General features: G+C 42.7%; 4 protein-coding genes and 1 pseudogene across 5 annotated transcripts; 2 read left to right on the top strand and 3 right to left on the bottom strand.

The window, feature by feature from the left end:
* The first annotated feature begins 5,010 nt into the window (after positions 1-5,010).
* On the top strand, positions 5,011-9,466 carry LOC103982137 (cytochrome P450 85A1-like). 2 transcript variants are annotated; one of them, XM_065180354.1, is made up of 10 exons: positions 5,011-5,564; positions 5,678-5,963; positions 6,519-6,726; positions 7,027-7,176; positions 7,256-7,504; positions 7,605-7,691; positions 7,783-7,861; positions 7,972-8,078; positions 8,166-8,290; positions 8,478-9,466. In XM_065180354.1, the coding sequence occupies exons 1-10, from the start codon at positions 5,531-5,533 to the stop codon at positions 8,590-8,592; spliced, it is 1,440 nt and encodes a 479-aa protein (XP_065036426.1). In that variant the 5' UTR covers positions 5,011-5,530; the 3' UTR covers positions 8,593-9,466. The 2 variants fall into 2 exon arrangements, with proteins under 2 accessions (XP_065036426.1, XP_018680219.2); XM_018824674.2 differs by having other exon boundaries at positions 5,014-5,564; positions 6,519-6,840; positions 8,478-9,459.
* Positions 9,467-10,074: 608 nt separating this feature from the next.
* LOC135671933 (UDP-arabinopyranose mutase 3) lies at positions 10,075-12,794 on the top strand. Its single transcript, XM_065180355.1, has 4 exons — positions 10,075-10,490; positions 11,563-11,813; positions 11,901-12,069; positions 12,268-12,794. Exons 1-4 carry the CDS (start codon positions 10,155-10,157, stop codon positions 12,610-12,612), a joined length of 1,101 nt encoding a protein of 366 aa, XP_065036427.1. The 5' UTR covers positions 10,075-10,154; the 3' UTR covers positions 12,613-12,794.
* Positions 12,795-13,345: 551 nt separating this feature from the next.
* LOC135672686 (senescence-specific cysteine protease SAG39-like) lies at positions 13,346-14,592 on the bottom strand. The gene is made up of 2 exons (XM_065181185.1): positions 14,168-14,592; positions 13,346-14,079 (listed from the first exon to the last, which is right to left on the bottom strand). Exons 1-2 carry the CDS (start codon positions 14,589-14,591, stop codon positions 13,382-13,384), a joined length of 1,122 nt encoding a protein of 373 aa, XP_065037257.1. The 5' UTR covers position 14,592; the 3' UTR covers positions 13,346-13,381.
* Positions 14,593-19,244: 4,652 nt separating this feature from the next.
* Positions 19,245-20,363, bottom strand: LOC103982134 (uncharacterized). The gene has a single exon (XM_009398950.3). The coding sequence runs from the start codon at positions 19,914-19,916 to the stop codon at positions 19,563-19,565; it is 354 nt and encodes a 117-aa protein (XP_009397225.2). The 5' UTR covers positions 19,917-20,363; the 3' UTR covers positions 19,245-19,562.
* LOC135671935 (phytochrome C-like) lies at positions 19,374-26,494 on the bottom strand (annotated as a pseudogene).
* Positions 26,495-26,542: the final 48 nt, after the last annotated feature.

The following is a 26,542-nucleotide window of genomic DNA, read 5'->3' on the forward strand; positions in this document are numbered from 1 at the left end:
AATTACAAGGGGTCCAGCGGAACACAGGTCCAACAGTAGTAGGCAGGAATAAAGTGGAAGACAAGAGACTCTGTTGCAAGCAGACACTCCTCGTCTTGGAGATCTAAAAGATCTTCGATGACTGCCAAACAAGATGTTGATCCATGCAGCCGAGCGACCGACTGTTGACATAATCTTCAACCCCTACTATTGCAGTACGCTCATAGGATCACAGCGACCGCTGCCGAGGCACAATTCTTTTGCATCTTTCGGATGTATTTGCCTACGTGAAAGTACGTATGCATTCTGTCGCATGCTTGCATAGCTCCCACTGGTCTAATGCTCCGTCGGCGTGAGAGTACGGAGTCGAAAGCAAGGAAGAGATTTGCTGTTGATTCGATCCGGTACAGAAATGTCAAACGAATGATGATCAAAGCCATTTGATCTTTGACCGGTGCAGGAACTAGAAAGAAAAGTCCGGGCGTGAGTGAATGTGGCACAATAATGTCGACCACAAATGATCAACGAGCGTGGCCAGAGAGGATGGCATTTCTTTGTGGAAAAAGAACAAGCAATTTGGGGAGCATCAAAAGTTTGACTTGGATGCTTGGCGTTCGTAGAGCGCAGTGCTGCCGCAGGCTTTCGGCCTGGCATGTGAAGACTTCAGAGTCGTGTGCGAAGGACGGATGATGAACTGCTGCTCCATCGAATCGAACGGAGTCGAACGAGGATACCGAATCGGGGCTCGGTTTGGTTGCGAGTATTTGGAAAAGAGGGCAATGATCGAGTTGAAGTGGAGTTAGAGTCGACGATACATCTGTCGAATTCCCACCAAACCTGGCCATGCCGGAAGAGGTGGAGGGCAAACAGCAACAGCATCGAGAAGGACGAGTCCCGAAACCAAACAAAAGCTGAGCCAGAGTGGTTTAGATTCTTCCTGCAACATGTTGGTTGGAAGCATCACGAGCGCCTGAGGCCGGCTGCTCTTTACCAGAGTTACCTTTGCGTGCGTGCGTGCGTGCGGAAATTGAGATGTAGGAATGGATCGCTTCGTTCCTCTCGGTCGAGCTTGACTTGGCATGGGGTAGTTTACATCGGAGGAGAGAGAAGTCGAGTGTGACACAAGTCAAATAACAAGAACAAGCTGGTCCATGGCCGGCCATGTGATCGCCACTGCCACCGTTGCTGCAGGGAAACAGTGGGTGTATGTTGCAGAGTTGTGCGCATCATCCAACGACATATATGGGAGTTTGAGCTTCTTGGGAACTCCTCCCTGTCTTCTCTCTCTTCCTCACGCTAGGTCCCCCACGTACGGTGACTTGGCCCGCCGGCCTATAACATTCCCTCTCTCTCTCTCTCTCTCTCTCTCTCTCTTCCTGACTCCTTTTGGTACGTGCATGGGAGGAACCCAGAGGTCGAAGAAGCACTCGTGTGACAGCAGAGATCCCACGTGGGCGTGCTCAGAAGTTATCTTTGTCCTCTTCCGTTGCCCACGAGTGCTTCCGCTGCTGCTGCTGCTCCTCTCTCTCTCTCTCTCTCAGCTGCTAGATATCAATCAGCAGCAGGGACCGCACGTAAACAGTAGCATTGTTTGGATTATGGAGGAAGAACTGTTGGAGTTTAATGCAGTCGGGGACCAAAAGAAGAGAGAGAGAGACCGAGTGAGCTCGACACAACGCTCTTGTTTCCATCGCCATGGATTAGAACGGAGTAGGCTTGGAATGAGAAAGGACGTGACAATTGTATCGACATGGCGTGGAATCATATGCCACGGTATATGGCATATATAGAGTGGACCAGAATCCATATGTTTGGTCTACTTTTGACTTTGATCACGGTTGGATCATATTACAAGTGGTTCGATTGTATCGACATTATGATTGTTTCCGGATGTGACGACCACCAAATTGACATCTCAATCAACTTCCAACCCCCTCATTCCTCCAAGGAAAAAGAAATCAAGATGCATTTAAGTATGGAAAAGGAAAGCTTCTTATAGCACACGGAAAGAGGATGAGGACAAGAGAGACGCCCTCGTGCAAATGGTGTTTTGTGAATGATTGAGATGCTCACCATCCTTTTGTAGAACCCAAAGGCCAACATTAATGGAGGGGGGGAAGGCATAATAATTTGCTTACCGTCCTACTTGAATCGCATAATTAATATATGCACATCTTGATTTCTCAAGAGTATATAATTAATAATGTTATTTCATCATAACATGTTCATAGTCGAAGAGTATTTAATTAATTTCCAAGTAAAATCTCACAAGTGTATATAATATCCTCTCAGGTCTACTCTTTCTCGTATTTGTTTGCACGTACAATTATACGGTCCTCTCCTTGTTCGTGTCATATATAGATGGTACACACCATGGATGGATCAGCTTCTTTGGTGCATGATCTCATTGCCCTATGTGTGTGTGTGTCTTTAGGGCCTAACATTCCTTCCTCGTGCACAGGTCCCTCTCAAGGCTTCAATCTCCAAATCGACCACTACAGTCAAATCGAAGGTGATGTGAGATTGGAGCATGATCATGGACAGGTGCCAAATCAACATGGCTTTCTTGGTCTTGAATTGGACTCTTGTTTGCACGTGAACTGATCCATCTTCTTCCTCGTTCAAGCACATATTTTAGAGAGAGAGAGAGAGAGAGAGAGATAATTATCTGTGTCATCGTCATGAGTCATGTAGAAAAAGAGATGCCGATGTTTGCTTCCTTGGCATCATCTAATGATTGGAGGCAAATTTGCGTTTCACACTTATGCCTTGGCCTATAATTCTATTTGAACAAGTTCCGTATATGAGGCATAAGATAGTACGAATGTTCTTTGATTGTTTATTGAATTCCTCGTGGATAATGCGAGCAATTAGTGGTGCAATTTTTTCCCATTGGTTTTAGCAGCTTATTATTTTGAGATTTTGACTTAGCATACGAACAATGGTACTCGTAAAAGTTGTAAATCACTAATAATTTCTTTACATCGAGATCCTTGTCGGTATCTAATTATTAGCCTCGAATAGGATTCTCATCGACAGTGGAGAGATTCCCTCCATGTTGCCAAGATGGAGAGGAGAGACCGAGCCAAATGGGGAATTTGGTAATGATGTCGAGATCTTAGACTCGATTTCTGTGTTCATCGACGGTCACAATTACTCGCTATTAATCCTCATTTGTACTCAAAGCACTTGGAATTTTTGAATTATACAGTTTTTGTCGGTAAAGCCATCATGTGTGATTATAAAATTCATCGAAAATATTAGGATCGATTCGATTTTTAATTATATTTTCTATTTATTACTAAATATATTTAATTTTTGAAGGATATTACAATATTGTAATCATGATAAAAGGGAAGAAAATTCAATGACATCTGTTACTCTCTTATCCGATCTAACATGCCAATTCTATTAGAGTCATTCTCACCATCCATTTTTCTTATATCAGAAAGACTATTTTGATAATATTAGCTATATATATATATATATTTGTAACTACACACTTTGTTCTTAAAATGATATCAGATGTATATTCTGATTAATCGATCCATCTAATGATTCAAACAGATGTGCAGAAATGGTTACATTAGCCTCTCACCCACATTCTCTTTCTCTCTGTGGCAATAGCACCAGTGGTTCTCTTTCTCTGTGTCTCGATGTGTACCATATCAATTACTCTCTGTGTCTCTGTGTGTACCAGATCAGATCAGTGGCTCTTCCTCTCTCTCTCTCTCTCTCTCTCTCTATCTCCCCGTGTCTCTCTCATTGGAATAGTGGCATTGATTGGGAAAAAGGCGAGGACAAGAGAAAGCAGAACGAGACAAGGAAGCGCCCTCGTGCAAAGAGACATTGATTGAGAGGCCCACCTTCCTTCCTCCTGCATCCATCCCACACATTCTTTTACGCCTGCGCTTCCCCACCCCTCTCTTTCTTCCTCATCTTCTTCTTTTTGGATCCATGGAGATGAAATGCTTTCACGTGGGGGTGGTGGACATTCCCTCCCTCGCCCACACGTACCGCTTCCTCATTTTTAATGCCGGGACAGCCAAAGCAGTTGCATCGGCACAACCCCTCCTCCTCCTCCTTCATACACGATTCAGAACATTATTCTCATGGACATCAATGTCTGTAAGAGAGAGAGAGAGAGAGAGAGGAGAGGTAGAAATTGTCGATGCAGCAGTTGACTCTTGGTGTGTGTGCCTTTTTATTTATGTGGATATGTGCCAAATCTACTTGCATGCATGAGAAGAGAGGACAGATAGATGTAAATGAGAGAAACAAGAGGAGTGATTAAAATATCCATGTCTCTCTACAGCTCATGCCTCCGTGCTTCAATAATGCCAACCACTTTTTCCTCATCACATTCCTTGCACATCCACCAAATTAATGGCTCACCTTTGTTTCCATGCATTCATGGAAGGAAGAGAGAGGGAGAGAGAGAGAGCAGCAGCAGCAGCAGCAGCACCGCCACCACCACCACAGACCACCCTTCTCGCCTCTGCCGACTACACCTCTTGGCAATTTAATATGGCGTACCTTTATCCTCTGAAGATTTCATGAGAAAGGAGGGCAAAGGGGCAACTACATCTTGGCTGTCAAATCAACATCCAAGGATCTCGTTGGGACCATGCCCTTCCCTCATGTCGCAGTCCTAGGCATCCTCCTCTTTTCCCCCTCCCCAAGACAACCAGAGTCGAGAGATTAAATGGCGACTCACCAGGCAGGTCTTCGTGTAGACGACTCAGTTTACCATGGAGCTCTGTGCTTAGGACTTGCTGCTGCTGCTGCTGCTCTATCTCTTCCCTGACGTGTTAAAGCTCAGCGAGGTCATTCTTTTTGGTTGGTCACGTATGGATGGAGGAGAGGACCCTTAGCCAACGACAAAGTTACTCTCATCAAGTATGTTTGCCGTCTTATCGATGGTCATGCCATGTCATGCCATGCCATGCCATGTCATGCCATGAAGGAGCAAAAATATACATCATCAGCAGTGTTTAAATATCCATGTAGCTAAACCTCCAAAATAGTTATATAGTGGTTTTTGGCCCCCACACTTTGTTGGGTTTCTCCCCGCAACCACATGCATCATCACAAGGGGTTGTTGGCTTTCAGAATATATTTGCAATGGGCTCAGCACCTCTACTTAACAGGCATGCGAGGAGGACCTGGTTTTTTCATTGTTCCTGTTGAGAGTACTATGCGCCACCCCCTTTTCCTCCTTTGGTCCGATGTGGTGGTGGTGGTGGTCGTGGTGGTGGTGGTGGTGACCATGTGCCACCTAAACATGCTGGTGATTGCTGACAAACGCTCTTTTCTTTTCTTTTTGTTTTTCTTCCCACATCTCAATGCCCCAACTCCTCCTGATCAAAAGCTTCTCTGCTTAAACATCCGATCCTCCCACATATACTGTCATGGGCTGCATCAAACATGCATTCCGAAAACACTGCATGAGCAACATCTGCGGCGGATGCTCCTTCTCCGTCTGCTACTTTTTATCGCCGAGCATCCACAAGGATTTGGATAAATAAATCCTTCATTGGACTTCCAACACATGGGGCCTCGGTCAAAGACAGGCCTTGGAAGCTGTGAGATCTCTGAGCTGTTTTAACCCCTAACCTGCTACGGAGGGGATCGCTTTTGTTCCTCACAGGAAGCAGGTAATTGACTCTTACCGGGGCCTCTGTGACGCTATATATAGGCATGCGCACTCGGAGCCAGAGAGCAGCAGGAGCACCCATCCCCTTTTTCGCAGTGCTCTGTAGTTGGGCAAGGCGCTCCTCCTTGGTTGCAGAAATGGTGGCCTTGCTGATGGTTATTGGATTGGCAGTGAGCTTCCTGGTCGCCTGTAGTGCCTTGTTGAGATGGAATGAGGTGAGGTACAGGAAGAAGGGCCTGCCTCCAGGGACTATGGGTTGGCCAGTCTTTGGGGAGACTACAGAGTTTCTGAAGCAAGGTCCTGGCTTCATGAAGAACCAGAGACTTAGGTGAGCCGGAAAGAGCTGTGCTTCCTCAACTTTTCGATTCTTTTCCCTTCAAATTGTCGAATAATGAAGCACATATCCTTGTCGGAAATCATTTCACCTTCTTTTTTCTGACTTTTACCATCCTCTCAAAAATTTATGTCTCTGCATTTTTAGGTGTGATTTCTCTGTCTGTCTGGTTTACAGAAATGAAAATTTCTTCTTCTTCTTCTTCAGTGGCTTTTACTGAAAAGTAGCTTGGTGGAAAGCTGTTTCTCCAACTCCATTTCTTTTTCTTGATTTCTGCTAAAAGACTGCTGTAGCTGTTTCTCAAGTACTCGATATGTGATGATGTCACATTTCTCTCTTTCCATTCTCCCCTTCACAGATTTTTCTCCCATCCGCTCATGATTTTGTTGGCATTACCTGTCCTTATTTTATCATCCCTGCTCTCATCCAATGAGCGGCTCCTAAGCAATATAGAATGCTGCATGGATCCAAACTTTTACCCCAGCTTGAAATCTATCTTCTCTCTCTGGAATGTGGTCCAGGTGTTCATGTTGTTCTCTCGCTTTGCAGGTATGGGAGCTTGTTCAAGTCACACATACTGGGATGTCCCACCGTGGTGTGCATGGATCCGGAGCTCAACAGGTTCGTTCTGATGAACGAAGGGAAAGGCTTCGTCCCCGGGTATCCCCAGTCCATGCTGGATATCCTGGGGCGATCCAACATTGCAGCCGTGCATGGTGAGATGCACAAGACCATGAGGAGCGCCATGCTTGGCCTGGTAAGCTCCCCAATGATCAGGGACAAACTCCTGCCTAGAATCGATGAGTTCATGCGATCTTACATCGACAATTGGAGTGGAAGCGTCATTGACATCCAAGAGAAGACCAAGGAGGTCAGCCGGTTTCCAATCCCTCCTTGCGTTGCCACCACTCCTTTACGTTCATTCATTCCAAAGTCAAGCCTCTTGGAAAATTCTCCTTTCATCAATGATTAAGAATCCGAAATCCTTTTCCTTGTTTGATTGCTTTGATCTGTCAACTGACATTTAAGATTTTGTTGTTTCCTTCTTTGCGTTCAGATGGCATTGATGTCGGCCTTGAAGCAAATTGCAAGCATCGAGACTGGTCCAGTTTCTGAATCCCTGAAAACAGAGATCTTCAAACTTGTCCTCGGTACTCTTTCCTTGCCGATCAATATTCCTGGAACAAACTATTATCGGGGCTTTAAGGTAGCTACGAATTACTATCGTTTCTTGCTATTACATAACAAGATGCGAATCGATATCTAATGGGCTACTACTTGTACAGGCAAGAAAGAATCTCGTGGGTCTGCTGCGCCGGCTAATAGAGGAAAGAAGGATTTCCAGATGCTCCTACGATGACATGCTCGGTTCCCTCCTCAAGGTTGATGACAGCTCCAAAGTAAAACTCAATGATGAACAAATCATTGATCTGATCATCGCTCTGGTGTATTCTGGCTATGAAACTGTTTCGACAACCTCGATGATGGCTGTCAAATATCTCCACGATCACCCTAGAGTCCTTGAAGAACTCAGAGTAAGGCAGTAAAACCAATCCTTTTTGTCTCATAAGTCTTTTCATCTTCTTCTTCTTCTTCTTTGGCTTATTTCTTGTCACTCAAAATCTGGACTTGCAGAGCGAACATTTGGAAATTCGCAAAGGAAAGTCACGAGAGGATGGAATCGATTGGAGCAATTACAAGACAATGAAGTTTACTCGTGCGGTAATTTACTGACTCTAGCTGAGCTCGGTGTCTTCGCTGGTTTAGCGTATTCCGATAACTCCCTCACCGAAAACAGTCCTTATCATTGTAGGTAATCCTGGAGACCCTAAGAATGGCCACGGTGGTCAATGGAGTACTTAGAAAGACAACAAAAGATGTGGCAATGAAAGGTGAGGTCTTAAGAATGGAAAAGAACTATTTACTTGAAATTATTCCAGTCCCGATGAGCTTCATGATATTGCTACATTTTCCTGATGCGAAGAGCCGATGTCTTGAATAGGTTTCATAATTCCAAAAGGATGGAGGATATATGTATACACCAGAGAGATCAATTATGATCCTCTTATGTATCCTGAACCTTTGACCTTCAACCCATGGAGATGGCTGGTGAGTGATCACTGCTGTGCATCTATGTTCTTTTGGCCAATGATGCATGTCCGAAATGCTAAGCATATACACCTTCATCAAATGCAGGACAAAAACTTGGACTCGCACCATCACTTCATGCTGTTTGGAGGAGGAGGCAGGATGTGCCCGGGGAAAGAACTGGGGACAGCGGAGATTGCAACATTCCTGCACTACTTTGTGAGCAGATACAGGTCTGCAGATTCTCTCATGCTTTACCTTCAGTCGCTTTACTCGACACTGCAACGAGCATAGTTTAGCTACATGAATCAAAATATAAGTCCAAAACAAACTTCAAATGGTAACATCCGAAACATAACATCAAATCACCGGACACCTTGTTCATCAGTTTATGGTTCAAACTCTCGTTTCTTGTTGTAGGTGGGAAGAAGTTGGAGGGGATAACATACTTAAATTTCCGAGAGTTCAAGCTCCGAACGGCCTGCATATCCGAGTTTGGGATAACCAAGATCAAATTGTACAGAGCATTAGGTAGTTTTGCAGGCGAATGATCAGGAGAGAAGTGTTACTGTAACTTGTTGTTCCGGAGTCACTTGGGGCAGAGGAATATAACGTAGAACTAGCATCATCATCCAGATAGAGGAGAGGTACAGAGAGTCTCTGCTACAAGGGCTGTTTATAGAAGTATGATTAGTATCTGATAAATACAAGATGAAGAAAATTTCAGAATGTTTCTGTACGTTGTTGGTCACCAATTCATGAAGCAATATTCTCACTCACAATGTTCCACATCTTATTCTTGTACAGTGATCTATGATGAATGATAGCATGATCAGCTTAGCTTTCCAACTTTTTGATGGTCCAATGGGAACTGTTTGAGGTCAAACAAAAGCCATTAAGATTGTCATTATGCGGCTTGCAACACCAGAAGCATCGTAGAGCATATAACTTCATCATGCAGCTCACAACTCCAAAAGCATCGTAGAGCATATAACTTCATCATGCAGCTCACAACTCCAAAAGCATGTATCCTCTGCTTCATGAGCTTACCAGTACTCGGGAGGAGGACGACACTCGTGGAGGGCACACAAACTTGATCACGCAAAATTGCAATTCCAAATCCGTGCAACGTGTGTTTCATATGTGCTTGCGAGCACTCAGATATATACCTGACAGCTCACACAAGTACTGCTCCCTGTTCTTCACGGTGACAACAGCTACATGAGCAGATAAGAAACCAAGTTCAACTTGGCACAAAGCTGAAGGCAATCTCTGTGTACATAGGCTGTGTTAGAGTGAACCTAAACGATATGCTTGTAGTTTACTGAAACACTAGTAGCTGGCGAGTAACATGCAAGGAAGAGCTGCAATTATGTGATGTATTCCGGAGCCGCCCCACCACCACACCAAACACTCCTCGACTCACTCGTCAACTACCTCCAGCACCAAATTCTTCGGCTGCATGCTGCAAGCAAGTGGCGTGCAACGTGCGAAGCATCTTCTTTGGATGCGCTTCTTCTTTCTCCTCCTCTTCTTCCACCCCTAAAGCATTTGGTGGTTGGACATGGCGTGCAAAGCGCGTAGCCAGCTGTGTGTGATGATTGGAGAAAGAGACTGGAGTCGAGTATCGATTGTGTCTTTTTGGAGAGAGGTACAGTGAAGGGGAAGAAAAATGACGCACTCTATCTGTTTGATAGAATGACGAGAAGTGGAATTTATATGAACGTGGTATGAGATCGTCTCAACATGGGACTTCGATTTGTCGCTCATTTCTCTTGGAATTATGTGACCGTTGAAACCTCTCCGGTCGCAATTCCTGCTGACGTATCATAATCGTCCATCTACTTGACCCCACCGACCAGTCATGGGGCCCGCACTGCCTTCTGAATGCGAGCCGTCCGATCTACGACCCCACCGCTGCTTTTATCCGGCCATCTATCTCGTCGCTCCCGATGCTTTCGCACGCGATGGCACGTGGTGAACCTCCCTTAAATGGCGAGTGGAACCCCCGATCTCGTCTCTCAGGCGGAAGAGCGGGAGCGTCGTTTCCTCACTTGTTCTTCGTGTCCGATCTGGTTTTGGTTAGGGAGAGCAGCAATGGCGAAAGAATCATCGTCGAAGTTGGTCCCGGGCACGCCATTGCTGAAGGACGAGCTCGACATCGTGATCCCGACGATAAGGAACCTGGATTTCTTGGAGATGTGGCGGCCCTTCTTCCAGCCGTACCACCTCATCATCGTGCAGGACGGCGATCCGAGCAGGACGATCAAGGTGCCGGAGGGGTTCGACTACGAGCTCTACAACCGCAATGACATCAACCGCATCCTGGGGCCCAAGGCCGCCTGCATCTCCTTCAAGGACTCCGCCTGCCGCTGCTTCGGCTACATGGTCTCCAAGAAGAAGTACATCTACACCATCGACGACGACTGCTTCGTGAGTCCCTCTCTCTCCCTCCCCCCTCGCCATTTTCCTTTTTTGAGATTTTTTTTGTGGGATTCCAGATCTGGAGTTTTGGATTTAGTTGTCAAAGAGTTAGATTGGAGAGAAAATATGTCTTTTTTTTTGGGTCTCAATTTAATTTCTTGGGTTTAGGTATATTGTATTTGAGGACATCGGATTTCATCGTGGGGTGGAAAGATTCTCCTTTGTTTCCCTCAAATTTCAGATGATTTATTGAAACATTTGTTATATACACAATGGGGATTCATTATTCATTGAATCAGATCTTCTATAGTATTCTTCTTGTTCTTTTCATGTCCAAAAGCTTCTTCTTTTATGGTGTACTTCCGCTGATGCCGCATCCTTCTGCTATTATTTCTCTTGTAGGCTGAAGTGCGTAATCAAATTTTCTTTTTTGGTAAATTTTCCTGTATCTACTACCAGATCTTATGTTAGATCTCGTTGTATAGATCTAGATTTAGTATTGACATATTTTTCTGTTAAAACTGTTCTGCGGGATCGGCAGCATTGCCTGTCCACATGGCTTGGGGGTTGACCTGATCTTGAGAATAGAACTCTGTTCTTCTACATTTACAGAGTATTTGTATATTTCACTATCTCATCGCCAATTCTTACTAGAATACGCCAATCAAACGATGCAATCATCATGAATTCGTCACCATACATTTGGCTGCAACTGCAATTCGTGGGCTCACTTTCCTTTTTTGACATCTAACCATGCTATTAAATGGCAATCTGATAACTCCAGTTGGATTTTAGATGTTAAGATCCTTGCTTACTGGATGTGGGTCAACTATGTTTTTTACATGGTTTGTGGTTCATGGTTGGTGACAAAACACAGTTTAGTGTGTGTGCCATTTTAACAGCAAAAGTTAACAATGAGCACAAGCATTATATGGTTTGGCTCCACTTAGAAGATTAATGATTACAATATGTAAATCTATGTGATGCTTTTAAGGTATAAGCACATGCTTAGTTGTATTTTTTTCTCCCTGCACTGAGCTTTTGCTATACTAATCCAATGTCTTTAATCTTCTCATAATAGGTCGCTAAAGATCCCTCTGGTAAGGAGATCAATGCGCTTGAACAGCACATAAAGAATCTCCTTACCCCTTCTACTCCCCACTTCTTCAACACCTTGTATGATCCCTACCGTGATGGAGCAGACTTTGTTCGCGGATATCCTTTCAGCCTTCGGGAAGGTGCGCCAACGGCTGTTTCTCATGGCCTTTGGCTTAACATACCTGACTATGATGCTCCGACCCAGCTCGTCAAGCCTCTTGAGAGGAACAAGAGGTACCACATGCCATGACATTGAGGATTTATTTGTTGAGTGTTTGCTATGGATCTTAATAATGCTACCCACTCTGCCTCTTGTATCAGGTACGTCGATGCAGTTCTCACCATCCCTAAGGGAACTTTGTTCCCGATGTGCGGAATGAATCTGGCCTTTGACCGAGAACTTATTGGCCCTGCAATGTACTTTGGACTTATGGGTGATGGCCAGCCTATTGGGCGCTATGATGACATGTGGGCTGGATGGTGTACCAAGGTCAGCAATTCTGTCTATTTATTAGTTTGGCCCTTGTATCATTGTATGCTATGTTCAATCGAATCGTAGAAACCAGCCATTTAAGTCGCCTCACTGGAATCGATTGGTCATATAACATCGAGAACTTGAGCATATTTTCCTGAAAAGTTTTGCATCTATGGTTAGAAAACTATCGGCAGGTGTAATTTCAAAATGTAGGTAATCTGCGACCACTTGAGATTGGGAGTTAAGACGGGATTGCCTTACATCTGGCACAGCAAGGCCAGCAACCCTTTTGTGAACCTGAAGAAAGAGTACAACGGTATCTTCTGGCAAGAGGAGGTGATCCCATTCTTCCAGTCTGCTGTCCTTTCCAAGGACTGCACCACCGTCCAGAAATGCTACATTGAACTGTCCAAGCAGGTGAGAGAAAAGCTCGGCAAGATCGACCCTTATTTCAACAAGCTTGCGGATGCGATGGTTACTTGGATCGAGGCCTGGGATGAGCTCAACCCGCCGAAAGAGGCTGCCGGAGTGCCCAATGGCACGGTCAAAGGGAAGTAGAACAGGCAATGTAGACATATCTACCATTTGCTTTCTTTGTAGTGATGCTAATTGTGTGAACCCTCGGTTATGCACTTTGCAGTTTGGTGATCTTTTTTTTTTCTTCTTTTCTTAAGTGGTCGACTTAGACAATAATATGTTCATCTCTTGTGAAAATTCAGGTTCCTTGCAGTTACCTTGGATTCCTTTTGTCGCACAATGTTGTATCCGAGTCATGGGCTTCTCATGTCCATGGAATTAAACCACGGATACTTGATGGTGATGTGGTTACTCATGTTTAATCTGCATGTCCCATGGAAGGAATTTAAAGAGGACAAAAATTTTCCTAGTGCCATCTTTAGAGAGGAATGGTTAATCGTGCTATATCACCCATCAGATAGATGGATTCAGTGAAGCATATGAATATATTTGTAGCCAAGTTTCTCTATCTTATTTCGACAGCTAGAATTGTTTCTTTATCTAAATATAAAGTTACATTTATCCTCCAATAAAACAATCATTTAAAAAAATATTAAAAGAACATTTAAGAAATTTTCTAATGAATATAGAAATATTCTTTTTAAATGTTAGCTCAATTTTCTTTAAAAAAATATATATTTATGATATAGAATAGATACCGAAAGCGAATTATTTGGGTTGGAATCTCGTATCTTCAAAGAGATGCGAATCTGAATCTGACCTCGATCCATATTCAACCCAGAAAGTATGAGATAGGTAATATATCTGCGTACACACCAACTGCTGGCAAGACCATGACGCTTGCATATGGTTAAGTGACGACGACACACACGACGATGACACACAAGAGCATAAACCAAGCGTGCAGAATACTCTCGGCCGCCGTCGCCGACGAAGATTGAGTCCTCGGTGTTCCTGCTGTCGGGTAGGAAGCTTGCATGGCGATTCCGCAGAGGCCCTCCTTGGCCGCCACATCCCTCTCCATCCTAATGTATCCGTTCTCACCCCAAGTTTCTCCCCACGAATTCTTCGCCAGCCAGTACTTGGTGCCGTCGCTCGTGGTGCCATATCCGACCACCGTCACCGCATGGTCCAGATCCGTTCCGCACTCGCCGGAGAAGACACCACCCGAGTAGAGCTGGAAGTCTAACGAGGAGCCTGCATCGATTCCAACAGAGACCGGCTGGTTGGCCACGGCCTTGCGAAGTGCTTTTTCGTCGTTCGTGGGCACGTCCTCGTGGCTCTCGATGGTGGCTACCACGAAGGAGGCGTTGTGGGCGTTGCAGGTGCGTTGGACTTCCTCGTACGGGTAGTTGGCCTCGCTGGTGATGCCGCCGTTGTTGACGATGAACTCGAAGGCGGCGTCCATGTCGCCGCCCTGGCATCCTTGGTCCTTGCCATGGACGTCGCAGTCCATGAGCTGTTGCTCTGACAGCGAGATCAACTTGCCGGTTACGATCTTGGTGATCCCCTCCACTGCGGCTACTACAGTGAACGCCCAACAAGATCCTGTGCCACATGCATGTAAGTGAGAGCTTGAAGATCTTGAAGCCGTAGATGCTCCACCATTGTTGGGATTAATGAATGAGTGCCTCACCGCATAGGCCTTGGTCTTTGATGGGAGTGACTGCACCTTTGCTCCTCCAGTCCACGCTATCTGGAACAGAGGAGAGACTCCCATGCCTGAAGCCATTGCCTGCTTTCTTCGCACCTGTTCCCGAAGGCTTAAAGCCGGTGTGCATGGCCTTGAATTCCTCGTGGGTGAGGTCGGCGAACTGATTGGCGGCCAGCTGGTACTTGCGCTTCCCCGCATTGAAGGATTCGATGTACTCCACGTTGGACTTGAAGATCCTGAGACGCTGCTCCTTCTCGGCAGCGTCCTTGTACGCGCGCCCATGCCGCGCCATCCACTCGACGTGCCTCTCCGCCATGGACGCTTCCCCGAGCTCGGCCGCTGCTGGGGAACAAGCCCCGAGACCCAGCGCCAACAAGGCCATCCACAAACATACCAGCGAAGCCATGGCGCTGTTACACGGAATCGATCGGTCAGAACTATATATGTATGTATGTATGTATGAATGTATGTATATATATATATACAGAGAGAGAGAGAGAGAGAGAGAACCGAGACATCGATGTTACCGTCCGCAAAAGGTTTTCGATTGGATTCGTCGAGCGTTGATGTCTGGTTCGATGAGTTGTTGTTGGGGAGCGGAGGCCGACAGCCGATGCCTTGTGCCGGCTCATCGGGTGCCCCGCTTGCTTGTCACCTTCGATGAAGGGGTTTCCCAGCCGTCGTGTGGCGTGCATCTCTAAACGTATCGACAACAAAGCGATGCACGGCTATTACGTTCGAACAAAATGCATACGCTCGTCGACAATTTAGATGATTCGGATTGGTATCTGTTTGATGTTTTTATTCATTACTGATACGATACGGGTAATACGATACGTGCCCATTCAGTCAACTAACTTATCGGTGGGGGCCCAATCCCATGAGGTCCGCACGCCCTAATGCTGACATATATGTATGCTCACTCGATGTCGGGATCAGAACGAGTCGTCATATTGTAACCGCAGGCTTCACGATTCGATGGCGTATGATCTCACAACATATTGTTGTTTTAGGTTATCACCGACCTCCATCTCTATCCTCTGAAATCATATGAGAAATTAAAGATGATGGAAACAACGCAACGACAAGATTAAGACCTGAAAATATTTACCCACGGTAACGAATATCGTATGATCGTCATGTAGAATCGATTCACGATGTGTAATCAATTCACCTGACAATTAAACTTTTTCCTAAAGTTCGTATACTTCGATTGTTATTTTATCCTGAATCAATGATTCTTCTTAATCTACTCTACTGGGCTCATACCTATTAATATAGCCACTCTAACTCCGTTCGAGCTATTCAAAGATAGTAATTATGCATTATCTTCTCTTTAAATATGATTTACTAAGCTACGTTGATGACTCCCTCAATTGTCTACAAACAAATATTCAAATACTAGAAGATCCACTATTAATGACAAATTATAATCGTAAATTATAATTACGTTAACGTCATCTTATCTTATTTTGTAAGTCATTCAAGCTTCGGTTACTAGCTCTGTAACACCACTAATCTCTTAATGCAACACTATAACAAAAATATAATCCAAGTTATAAACCACTATTGTCAATCTCTCTCGCACTCGAATATTAAATTTGTCTATCCAGTTTGATAAAAATAATTAAAAAAATATTATTACTAATTATATATAAAATATAATAGTTATTATAAATGGGCCTTAATAGGTCATCCCTTGAGTGATGACGATGTCATTATTCATAATTACAATGGCATAGGAGATGAATATAAAGAGTTGGCGGTAACTATTCAGGCACGTGACTCACTAATATCATTTGAAAAACTATATGACAAGTTGATTTACTATGAAACAAACCTAAAATGAGAATAGAAGAAGATGAGATCAACCATTACAGCTCCATTCAATAAAAATCTAAATAAAATAATCAAAATAATAAGAACTTCAATAAAGGATCGAACAAGATGCCTCATGGATATATGAGTAACACAAAGCCATCATCCTTTATTATACTATTAACTCTGGCAACTTCAATCCAAACAACTTAAAAAATAACTTCAATAATAATCATTATAACTATTAATAGTTCTAGCATCCTAATAATAATAACTAATAAAAATTCATCTACCAGCTTTGTGACAAAATTAGATACATAACAAAAGTCTATCGATCTTGACCCAAGCCTACTGCTACACCCAACTGATCTCAAGTAAACATCATGACTATTCTTATTGTTCATCCAAATAATTAGATTATTAACTTTAGTACTTTTCATCATATCACTTTTGATCTATACAATTTATCCATTCATATCAACTATAGAGACAGTAAAGATATCATCATTAATGACAGTAATGAAATCCCTATCAATCATATTGATTCTATAATATTTAATTCATAAATAAATACTTTTATACTCGATGATATTTTATTTGTATCTCATATTAAAAGAAATCTTATTTTTCTCTTAATTTTATAAATAAAATATTATTTTTTTATTTGTTTCTTATAAAGGATCTGAGCAAGGGGACATCCTTGGTCCGAGACTAAAATAAAGATAGCATCTATGTATAGTCATCATATTTATAAATTACTTAGCAAATCGTTCTTACTTCAATTGCTACTCCAATCGATGTGTGACATTACCACATTACCACCTTGGTCATCCATTATTCTCCATTCAAAAATAGCTAATTTCTTATTACTTCTTTTTAACTTTTAAATCAAGTTGAATTATAACTCATTATGATACTTGTCTTAGTAATAAAAGTTTCATACTATCTCTTGGAACATCTTCCATAACTCATTTCAACCAAACATCAATGTAAATATATATAGATCTATCCTCATACTCATTTTAGAAAAGTGATAAAAATTTTTTATCTAATCTACCATTAAAATAACTTACTTTGATGAAAAAAAGTAAAATCTAAGCTTTAATAACTTATCTCTCGTTATATGATATACAATATCTTAAGTCACCATCGTATACATCTCAACTAATTAGCTATCACCATCGCATACATCTCAACTAATTAGCTATGTTGAATGAAAGCACCGACACATAGTTAAAATTGATCTCACCCTCCTACATCAAGCTTCAATATTACTAACCTTAGTCAATAGCCTTTCAAATTATATCTACCTCGTATGACTTTGTTAAATGAAAGCACCAATACATAGTTGAAACTAGTCTCATCCTTCTTCACTAAGCCTCTATGCTACTAATCTTATAGTTAGTAGCCTTTTAAATTATGGTTCATCTTATTAACCGTGTGCTTCTCCCAATCCTACAATTCTAACTACTATTTGAAAAATTATTTCATAAAATCACAAACATTCAAAAATTTAAAGTATTTAATTATTTATATTTTCTCTTGCTATGCCGTTATGCTTCATACAAGTTAACACCAAGATCTAAACTTTGCATCTTTATCTAATACTCCTTTGAACATAATGCTTTTTTAGTACCATGTCTCAAACTCAAAAGATTTTTGTATCACATCATATTATTTTTGTTGAGACTATATTTTCCTTCTAAAATCTTATTCATTTAGCAACGCAAGTCATTATAACAACCATCCATCATTAGGTTTATTTGAGTATACCTCAAACCCCTCTTAAGTGCATCTTTCACCATATCAACCAATAATTTCTTCTAGACATGTACTATCTTGTTTCGCTAGTTCAATAACACCTTATTCACTATGTAAATTCTTCATCTATTTATCTATCAACTCACTTTGCAATGATCGATGAAGCAATACCCTTGAGATCATAAATGATGTCTTTATCCTCTTATCAGTTAAGTAACATTGGAGTGCATCAACCTAATCAGGTACGTGTCACTAACTCTTCACCAATTATCATACCTTCAATACAATCTAATAATACCACTTAGCCTAGACATCGCATAACAATATGCTCCAAAAATGATATCTTTAAATCACGTTAAATTTTTAATCTTCATGTTATAACAAGCTCTTCACCTAATCTTACTGAACCCACAAGTATCTCTCAATCCCAAAAATGTCTACGCTAACACAAAGCCATGTGTGAAGAATATGATGTCCTATTTAATAATATCACATGAACCCTTGTATATCTAATTTTATACAAAATATCATTGGATGTAGGTTGATCTTTCAAATTAAGTGAAACTCATATGAGTCCATTACCATATACAAAGGACGTTTACTAGTCCAAAGGCTTCACCAATGATTAGGTATTGAATTAACAGAGATCTTCAATCCAATTACTAAATCAATGATAATTCGACTCGTCCTGAGCTTAACTATCGCTCAAAATTCATAAGTACACCAATTAGATACTAATAATGCTTCTTACGAGGGGCCTTAATTGAATGTCTTTATGCAGCAACCCTTTGTCTTCATCCACCCCTTAATAGCGAAATCATGTTTGTGAACTATAAAAAAACTATTTATAGATTTCGTTAGATTCTAAAAGCTTGATATATCGAACTCGACTCGATTTTTATGTCATGAAGCTTTGTCAACTCTAAATCCAACACATCTTTATTCCTACAATAATAAAAGTAATATACTATATATCTTCTTGTCTATGTGAATGGTATTATCATTATATGTAATAATTCTTTAGAGATCAAGCAATTCCTTAAGTAATTGATAGATTAATTCATATTTTTTAAATTTTTTATCTTAAAAAAATATTTTATCTTAGAAGATAAGATATATTATATATATGATTGGATTCTGATTACGATTATCGATCAATAAAAAGAAAATCTAATTATGATAAAATTTCTTACGAGATTAGAATATATAAAAAGAATCTCATAATGATCATATGAAAGATAAAAAAAGATAAGAAGGTAAATCAAATCCAAAGATAAGAAAGTAAATCAAATCCAAATTATTATATCTTTTGGCTCCGACGTACTTACAAATTTTTAAATAATATAAAAATACATTATAAATTTAATTTATTATTATTTTATTTTATTTTTAATATTAAATTTTTTTATATATTAATAATATATTATGATTTTTATGCTCATTTTACCTTCATAAATAAAATCATTCCTATATGAGTTCCTTCACTTGTACTTTCTTATGCATTTAATTATTTGAAATCAGTTAATAGGATGGGATTTGACAGGATAAGACTCTTATGTAATATTACAAGCGATCTGAGGGCATGAACATAAAAAAGAGTACACAATAATAGACATGACACCAATTTATTCTCGTGTTCCCAACCACACCTCCTTCCACGGGTACGTTATTCTTCATGCGCTTCTTCGTTAGCGGGTCCCACTGCCTCTCCCCTTCTTAGCCTTCCACGCAAGCCAACCTCCTCCGGGCTAGCCTGTTCCGGCGGATCATGAGAAAGCTTGATGTCTCTCTCTTTCTCTCACTGCGACTTTTGGTGCTTCACTCGCGCGGCCTCCGCCTCCCCCTCCCTGCCGGCGTCAGGTGTCTCTTCGTAGGGCCCCGCCAGCTGGGCGTCCTCCGGCCGGCCGGCGACGTAGTCGATGAGCTCCTCCCCGGATGTCTCGCCCGGGGGTGGGGAGATCCGGAGGAGGACGGCGACGGCGACGAGCAGGAAGGCGGTGGAGACGAGGAGCGGCCAGAAGAAGCCCGCCACGGCGGAGAAGCTGGGGCCGACGCTGAGGAGGGAGACGACCGCGGCGGCGAGGGCGGCGGTGAGGGCCAGCTGGGCCCGGTGCTCCACCACCGCTTGCATCAGCTTCTCCTGGATCGCCATGGGGAACCAACGAGCTCGACCAAGCCCAGGCGAACTCGTCTTATAGAAGAAAGAGAGATAGATGGGTGGGGGGCTTCGACGCTCGCAGCCGATTCCCTTCCGCTGCCCAACGTTTTGTTTTCTTTCGATTCTTTTTCCGTTTGTGCTTTTCTGGGTTTCAGAGGCGGGGTACGTACTTGGAATGTAAAATTCCCAAGCTACCCTTTAATGACCGTTGCATGATGGGGATATGTTCGGGGACAGGGTTGGCATTTCGGCATTCGTCGAGGACAGAGATGGGAGAGCAAGCTTTTGGCCACCGTGTCGTGTCGGCCACTTTTGGCATCGCAACTCGATGATCTGAAATCGGGTGAGGCCATCACATGCGGAGTCGGTCCAATCTGGACCGTCAGGTCCTGAGCCGACGGTGATCTCTTTCTTCGCAGGTGGCCGTCTTTACGTCATCAGATGGCCAAGACAGAGGCTCGCTTTCGGTGTGTTGATCCCTCCCTCCCTCCCGTGTACAGCATAGGTTTTTGAGACCCAGGCAACAGCAGTAGCTACAAAGGGAAAGAAAGCAAAATTAATCGGTGCTTATATAACCAAATTAAATGCGATAGGCTCTGCCTAAGCTATCTCCATGAACAGGAAATCAAGCTATACTTATTTGTCCTCGTTCCGGACACAATCTATGCTTCTTGGGGTCCTCGACGACTAGGCGAGTTGAATTCTCTTCTTGCTCGTGGATGAACCAGGAGGCCTCCATCCTATCACAAGCAAACCAATAATTCAGTTATCACGTTCTCCAACCTGTGCGGTTTAACCAAGGGGAACTCGAGGAGGATGATGATGAACGATGACCTCTCTGTTTCTCTGACATACTGCACGGTGCCATTCATGATCTTGACGAGCTTTTGGCTGACGTAGAGCCCGTGGCCTCCTCTTGAGATGCCCTGGCTGTGCTGGAACATCTCCTGCACCAGAGCCTCTGGGATTCCCGGTGCTGGGTCGATGATCCTGAAAACAAGAGACATTGATGCAGGTGATCTTAGTTTCGCAACTTGGCACCGAGTTACTTCGTACCATGAAAAGGCTTGCATTCAGGAATGCATCAAATCAATTCTACTGAATTGTTCATGTAAACAGCAAAAATTCCTCTTTGGAACATAAAATAAACAATTAATACCACATTATAATAGAGCATTTCATTTTTGGAGAATTTTCAGCATGACTTCTCGAAATTATATTACCTGAATTCGATATGAACTATCTGCACTCCGGTCACCGTGAGTTCCTTTCTCGCAACAGCCTGGAGTAAGATTGATCCTTGGGACACTGGGGCAAACTGAAGAGCACTTGACAAGAAGTCTGCTAGAATCTGCTGCAGCCTCAAGTTATCCCCATACAAATGCATAGAAGAAACTTCTGCAGACCAATCTTGAAGAAGCACCACCTGCCGTTCCCTGCTTAGAGTCATTACTTGGTTTATGACCACATCCAGTGTTTCCCCGAGATGAAACTCTACTGAGTCCAGCTCCATATAGCTGTTCGGAAGTCATGAATGTTAATAGGAGCCTATACGCATCAAGGGCCAAGAGGAAACAAAATAGCATGAAATCATCAATGTCAAAAGCCAGCAAACTGTCTGTGAAGATTCTCAGGCTAGCATCTGTCACTTTCTAAAGAATTTTTATAGGTAATTGTTAATGTTTCAAAAACTGATAATTCATTTTGCGACAAGATTATATGAGACACAAAATAAAATTTCTAGTGATTGATCAATTCCAATATCCGTGGCTTCGACGTACACAGATCTTTTTCATTGGCAATGTTCAAAGTCCGCTTTGCAAAACTATTTTCATGCATATAGATGTAATTCATGTGTGGTTACTCCCAAACCGGATTGCAAACATATTTAGCTAAAGCCTAACAACTTTAGAGAGTAGATTGCATAGATTACTCCTGCAACTTATTATGGTTCTCGATTAGGTCCTGGAAGTCTTCTTACTGATGTTGTTTTGGCAATTAAACATCATCAGATGACTGATGTATATGCTAACAATAGGAATCTGGTTACATGGACCATAAGAAAGGTACTCCAAAAAACCTATTTTATTCTTGTTCTCTAAATGGACTTCACATGCTTCTGAATAGATGAATGGCATATTTGGAATGTAAGTATAAATTTCTCTGAAGAATTTTTATTATAATCGAGAGCAATCTAGCCAATATGATTTCCACAACCATATCAATAGATGAATTTCCACCAAAAAACAAAATTAAGAAATGAGACATACCACTGTTCAATGTTTTCTAGATCCATGCCATCTAATATCTTTGCCAACGGTTCTTGACAGAGGGCCTTTCTCCTAAGAAGTTGCTTCTGCTCATCGGTTAAGTCAGTTGTCTCCATCAAGTCTTGCATAAATGTAATTCCATTTAGTGAGTTCCTAATTTCTTGACGAAGGTAAGCTAGTTCCTTGAGACTGTTGGTCGCAACCTGTTCAGACATTTTCTGCACTTGCAAGGAATGTTGAAGCTCTGGACTAGCGACATGCAAAAAGCATAATGTCCCAGCGATTTTCCCCTCAGAATTCATCCTCTTGTTCACAGAAATTAATGCTTCAACATACTTACCATTAATGCCAAAAAAAACCAAATATGAACTTATTGTCATCTTCGCCTGCCATTACACCATTCAAGACTATTTTTAGCTTGGTCAATGCATCATGATCCTTGACCTGGTAGCCAAAACCATGATGGCAGAACAACTCACCAACAAGCATCTTATCAATTGCACCCCTCCTCTTTGTGCCGGATACCTTTTCCATTGCTGAATTCCATTCAGAACAGCAACCAGACTCATTGATCATAAAAATAGGAGGGATGAGCTTGCTTGGATTCCGCACTACTGCAACATAATCATTTTGAATGCGGGTGTTCTTATCCATCATCAGTTTCTGCCTGGTCACATCTTGTCCAACAAAGCAAACACCGACGATGTTATCCTTCATGTCATGGCTGCAGCAAGAATTTACAACTAAGATTATAGAGCTATTACTGTCTTGATTGCTGAATGACTTCAATTTAATCTCAATATTTTTCTCTTCCTTTCCTGTCATTAGCAGCAACAAGATATGCTTGAGGCCAAATGGAAATGGATCCTTTGGTTTGTTTGAAATTGACTTTGTAAACAAATGACATGAAAAACACGATATGAAGAATATGCTCACCTCGCAAAGCCAATTGCAGCACTTTTTTTGCCACCTCAACTGAATCATCCTCGACAAGATCAATCAGAGGCATCCCAATACCTTCTTGCACGGGTAAACCAGTCAAATCTGCTGCTTTGCTATTCCAACCATTTATGTTGCCTGATGCATCAATAGCCCAAATGGGCACACTTGTTGTTTCGATAAGACGAACCATTTCAATTGCAATGGTGTGCAGTACTTGTCATCTTTATCAACGGGTTCATGTTTAGCCCCACCCCACTTGGTCTCCTTTGTGGTGTGTGACCGGAACCAAAAGATAAAATCCCTGGAAGTAATCTTAATTGCAGCCATGCCACAGACTGCATCTCCGAGTTCAGCAGCTCCTGGATAACCTGCTTCTGTCATGCTGTCGGTACTTAAACCGGTAGAGCCATCATGGTACTCCATAAGCCATGCGACAATATCCCTTATCTGCAACTCGGTAGGTGTCATTCCAAGCAGCCAAACCTGGTTTCGGAAATATAGAGCTGCACCATCAGACTTCACAAGATCCATAACATTTGGTGACTGGGTGAAGATACCGATTGGTGCATCATGAAGAAGCATATCGCAACGAAGAGTCTGTGTTCATAGAATATGCTTCTCCCTAGTTTGCGCTGCAAGCTCAACCTCTTTATTCAGCTGCACCCCAAATACGTGCATAAGAAATTCACAGGCATATCTAAGCGGGAAAGGGACAAGCATTGGACTGGTGTGATGGCACACCACCAGGCTCCAAAGCTTCTGCCCTTTCTGCTGCTGATCACCACCACTTGCTTCGTCTTTGTGCTCACAGATCGTGATGGACATCACAAGAGAAGCAGTCGAACCCATATTTGCCATGTACTGAGCATGGCAACCATGGGGAGCTCTTAAGGTAGACCCACATAAGCTGAGAGGCTGACTCAATCTCTTCTCCTGGATCACTTGAACCGGGGAAGCAGAGCAATCGCATATCATCCTAACCTTATTCTTCGTGAAGAGAAACCGTGAGGCCTGCGGGATGTCAGTGGCAGGGTAGTGCAAGCCAAGATAAGGCTCTAGATCTGATTTCCTGCACTCAGCTATAACTTCACCATGCTCATCTTCATGGAATTTGTATGCCATCACCCTATCATAGCCCGTAATATCGCTCACTTCACGAACCAAAACATCACACAACAGGGAGAGGTTCCCGCTGGGCAAGCACTGCAACCTTGAAATGGCCTTAGCTGCTAATTTGTACGATTTCAGTGCTCCAGCTGCCGTCACTGGTACATCGACAGGGTTCACAGGCTCCAGGTCTATAACCAATCCCACATCAATGTGGTGCATGATGGCGTAGAAGGGCTTACCCGAGCTCCTGCAGTGTACCAGTATGGGGTTGAGGAGATTCACTTCACGAAAACTAGCAGCCTTCTACAGTGCCACCAAGCTCGGAGATCGGAATAGACTTCAGACATCCATCCCGATTGTCAAGGCCTCCCGCTGCTCCATGCTGGGGATGGCATGTGGTGCCAAGTCCAGCATCTCAGGCACATTCTCGCTGTAGGCAATTTAATTATGGCAAACATCTGGTCTTCGATGGCCAGCAGGCACCCAAAAGGCTGAATGAACTTCCCGCGCTGCATTGTCTGGAGGCTGGTGGAGACCGCAGAGGAAGACACGCCACTGCTGTCGGTGCCGCTCAACCGATTGGCGGTGCCGATGGAGGCAGCATAATCGAACGGCCGATCAGAGTCCTCGAAGTCGGCATGGAGCTTGGCATCCAAGCTGGTCTGGGCGACCACACGAGCGCTGTTCTTGGAGCGCGCACCAAGCTGCTTCTGGAGCAGCTCGCTCTGTTGGACTTAGATGACATCTACCACTCCCTCACTCCTATCCAATTCCACTTGCACTACAATGCAGGTCAAACACTGGCGAAGAATCCTCCTAGTCAATTCATCAAGTAGTAGCAGGACATCACGACCTCTTTAATCTGCAGAACCAAACTGAACCGAAAGGACTAATCTTGAACCGAAGTACTCAATAAAACCGATGAATTCGAGCGCTGGGCTTTAGAAACGATCGCCAAAGATCGGAATGGAAGCAGAAGATGCTCAAACGGAGGCCCCAAAATGGATTCTCTCATCAGGATACAGAGAAAAAGAAAGAAAGCAAAAGAAGAAGACAAGGCGAGCGTCTCCAGATTCTGATGGAAGCATTTCTCTCTCTCTCTCACTCTCTCTCTTCCTTCTCAAATCTTACAATTCTCTCTAAACCCAAGCAACCCAAACAGGAACAGCAGAACTCAGAATGGAAGCGCGAGAAGATGTTGAAAGTCCAATAAACTGCACTGACACATGGAAGGAAAGAATTGACTGGATCCAGTGAAGCTTTATCTACGCACCTCGATAAAAATCTTCTCCTTTACCATATCCACAAAATCTTTTGAAGCGAAGATCATTCGCACAAGGGAAAAGTTGACAATTAAGAGTAGGATAAGAATTGGAAGACATTGGGGAACCAAATGATCCCACCGAAACCTTCGATTCTCCCCCAGCTTTTCAGTTCTCTCCCGTGTACATGTGAATAGGGTTACCTATATATACCCTACACTTACATGATATATCCCTTCAAATGTAAAAATTCCTCATATATACTATTAAAAATATGTTAAATAAACTCAGACATGGCTGCTAGTGAGGTTTTATTATTATTATTATTAAGAATAATAAAATTAAAATATCTCGAAATGCCCTTTATTACTTTCACCAACAAAAATTGAATGTGTAAACAGACCAGAAAAAAAAGAGTGAACTATTAACTTATTAGAAATATAATATATATATACATATTTAAAGATGTTGATGGTATTTATAGTGTCGATGTTACCATACTGAATCCCAAAGCCATTCCATATGCGATGCCGCCTTCATCTCCCACGACCGTATGCTCTCTGTGATCCAAGAAAGAAACAACACGTAAATTTTCGATCTCAAACAACAAATACTAGCACGAGAAGGAAAACAAGGAGGCCTCACCTCATCAATCCTTTCCTACACCTTTGTGGCGTTGCCAGATGCATCCGCATGCAACAAAAATCCCCTGCAGAGTCATCGAGAATAATATATATACATTTAACACCTAAGTTCAGAGAAGAAGAAATCATTTTAGATAGATATATGGGATGGGTTTATACAAAGAACCACAGAATCCCAACTTTCATATGAACATAAATACTATGCTTGGGCTACTTCACCTCAAAACTCAACTGATCTCAGATTGTAAAAGCAATCCAACAATCAGGTAATATCAATTTGCATCAATTCTCTCCTGGAAAGAAGCCTTGAGATCATAGTCCACATCCACTTTGTGAAGGTTGACCTACAAAGGCGAATATCACACCAGGACTTTTCCTCAACTTTACAAATA

This window comes from Musa acuminata, chromosome BXJ1-4, assembly GCF_036884655.1.
Source record: "Musa acuminata AAA Group cultivar baxijiao chromosome BXJ1-4, Cavendish_Baxijiao_AAA, whole genome shotgun sequence".
In the NCBI taxonomy this organism is placed as follows: domain Eukaryota; kingdom Viridiplantae; phylum Streptophyta; class Magnoliopsida; order Zingiberales; family Musaceae; genus Musa; species Musa acuminata.

Excerpts from the sequence above, each read along its gene's own strand:
- LOC103982137 (XM_018824674.2), top strand. The coding sequence starts at position 5,531 with ATGGGGCCTCGGTCAAAGACAGGCCTTGGAAGCT. Across the intron at positions 5,964-6,518 it reads ATGAAGAACCAGAGACTTAG|GTATGGGAGCTTGTTCAAGT; the intron begins GTGAGCCGGAAA and ends CTCGCTTTGCAG. Across the intron at positions 8,079-8,165 it reads TCAACCCATGGAGATGGCTG|GACAAAAACTTGGACTCGCA; the intron begins GTGAGTGATCAC and ends CATCAAATGCAG.
- LOC135671933 (XM_065180355.1), top strand. The coding sequence starts at position 10,155 with ATGGCGAAAGAATCATCGTCGAAGTTGGTCCCGGGCACGCCATTGCTG. Across the intron at positions 10,491-11,562 it reads CCATCGACGACGACTGCTTC|GTCGCTAAAGATCCCTCTGG; the intron begins GTGAGTCCCTCT and ends TTCTCATAATAG. Across the intron at positions 11,814-11,900 it reads CCTCTTGAGAGGAACAAGAG|GTACGTCGATGCAGTTCTCA; the intron begins GTACCACATGCC and ends CTCTTGTATCAG.
- LOC135672686 (XM_065181185.1), bottom strand. The coding sequence starts at position 14,591 with ATGGCTTCGCTGGTATGTTTGTGGATGGCCTTGTTGGCGCTGGGTCTC. Across the intron at positions 14,080-14,167 it reads CAAAGACCAAGGCCTATGCG|GATCTTGTTGGGCGTTCACT; the intron begins GTGAGGCACTCA and ends CATGTGGCACAG.
- LOC103982134 (XM_009398950.3), bottom strand. The coding sequence starts at position 19,916 with ATGGCGATCCAGGAGAAGCTGATGCAAGCGGTGGTGGAGCACCGGGCC.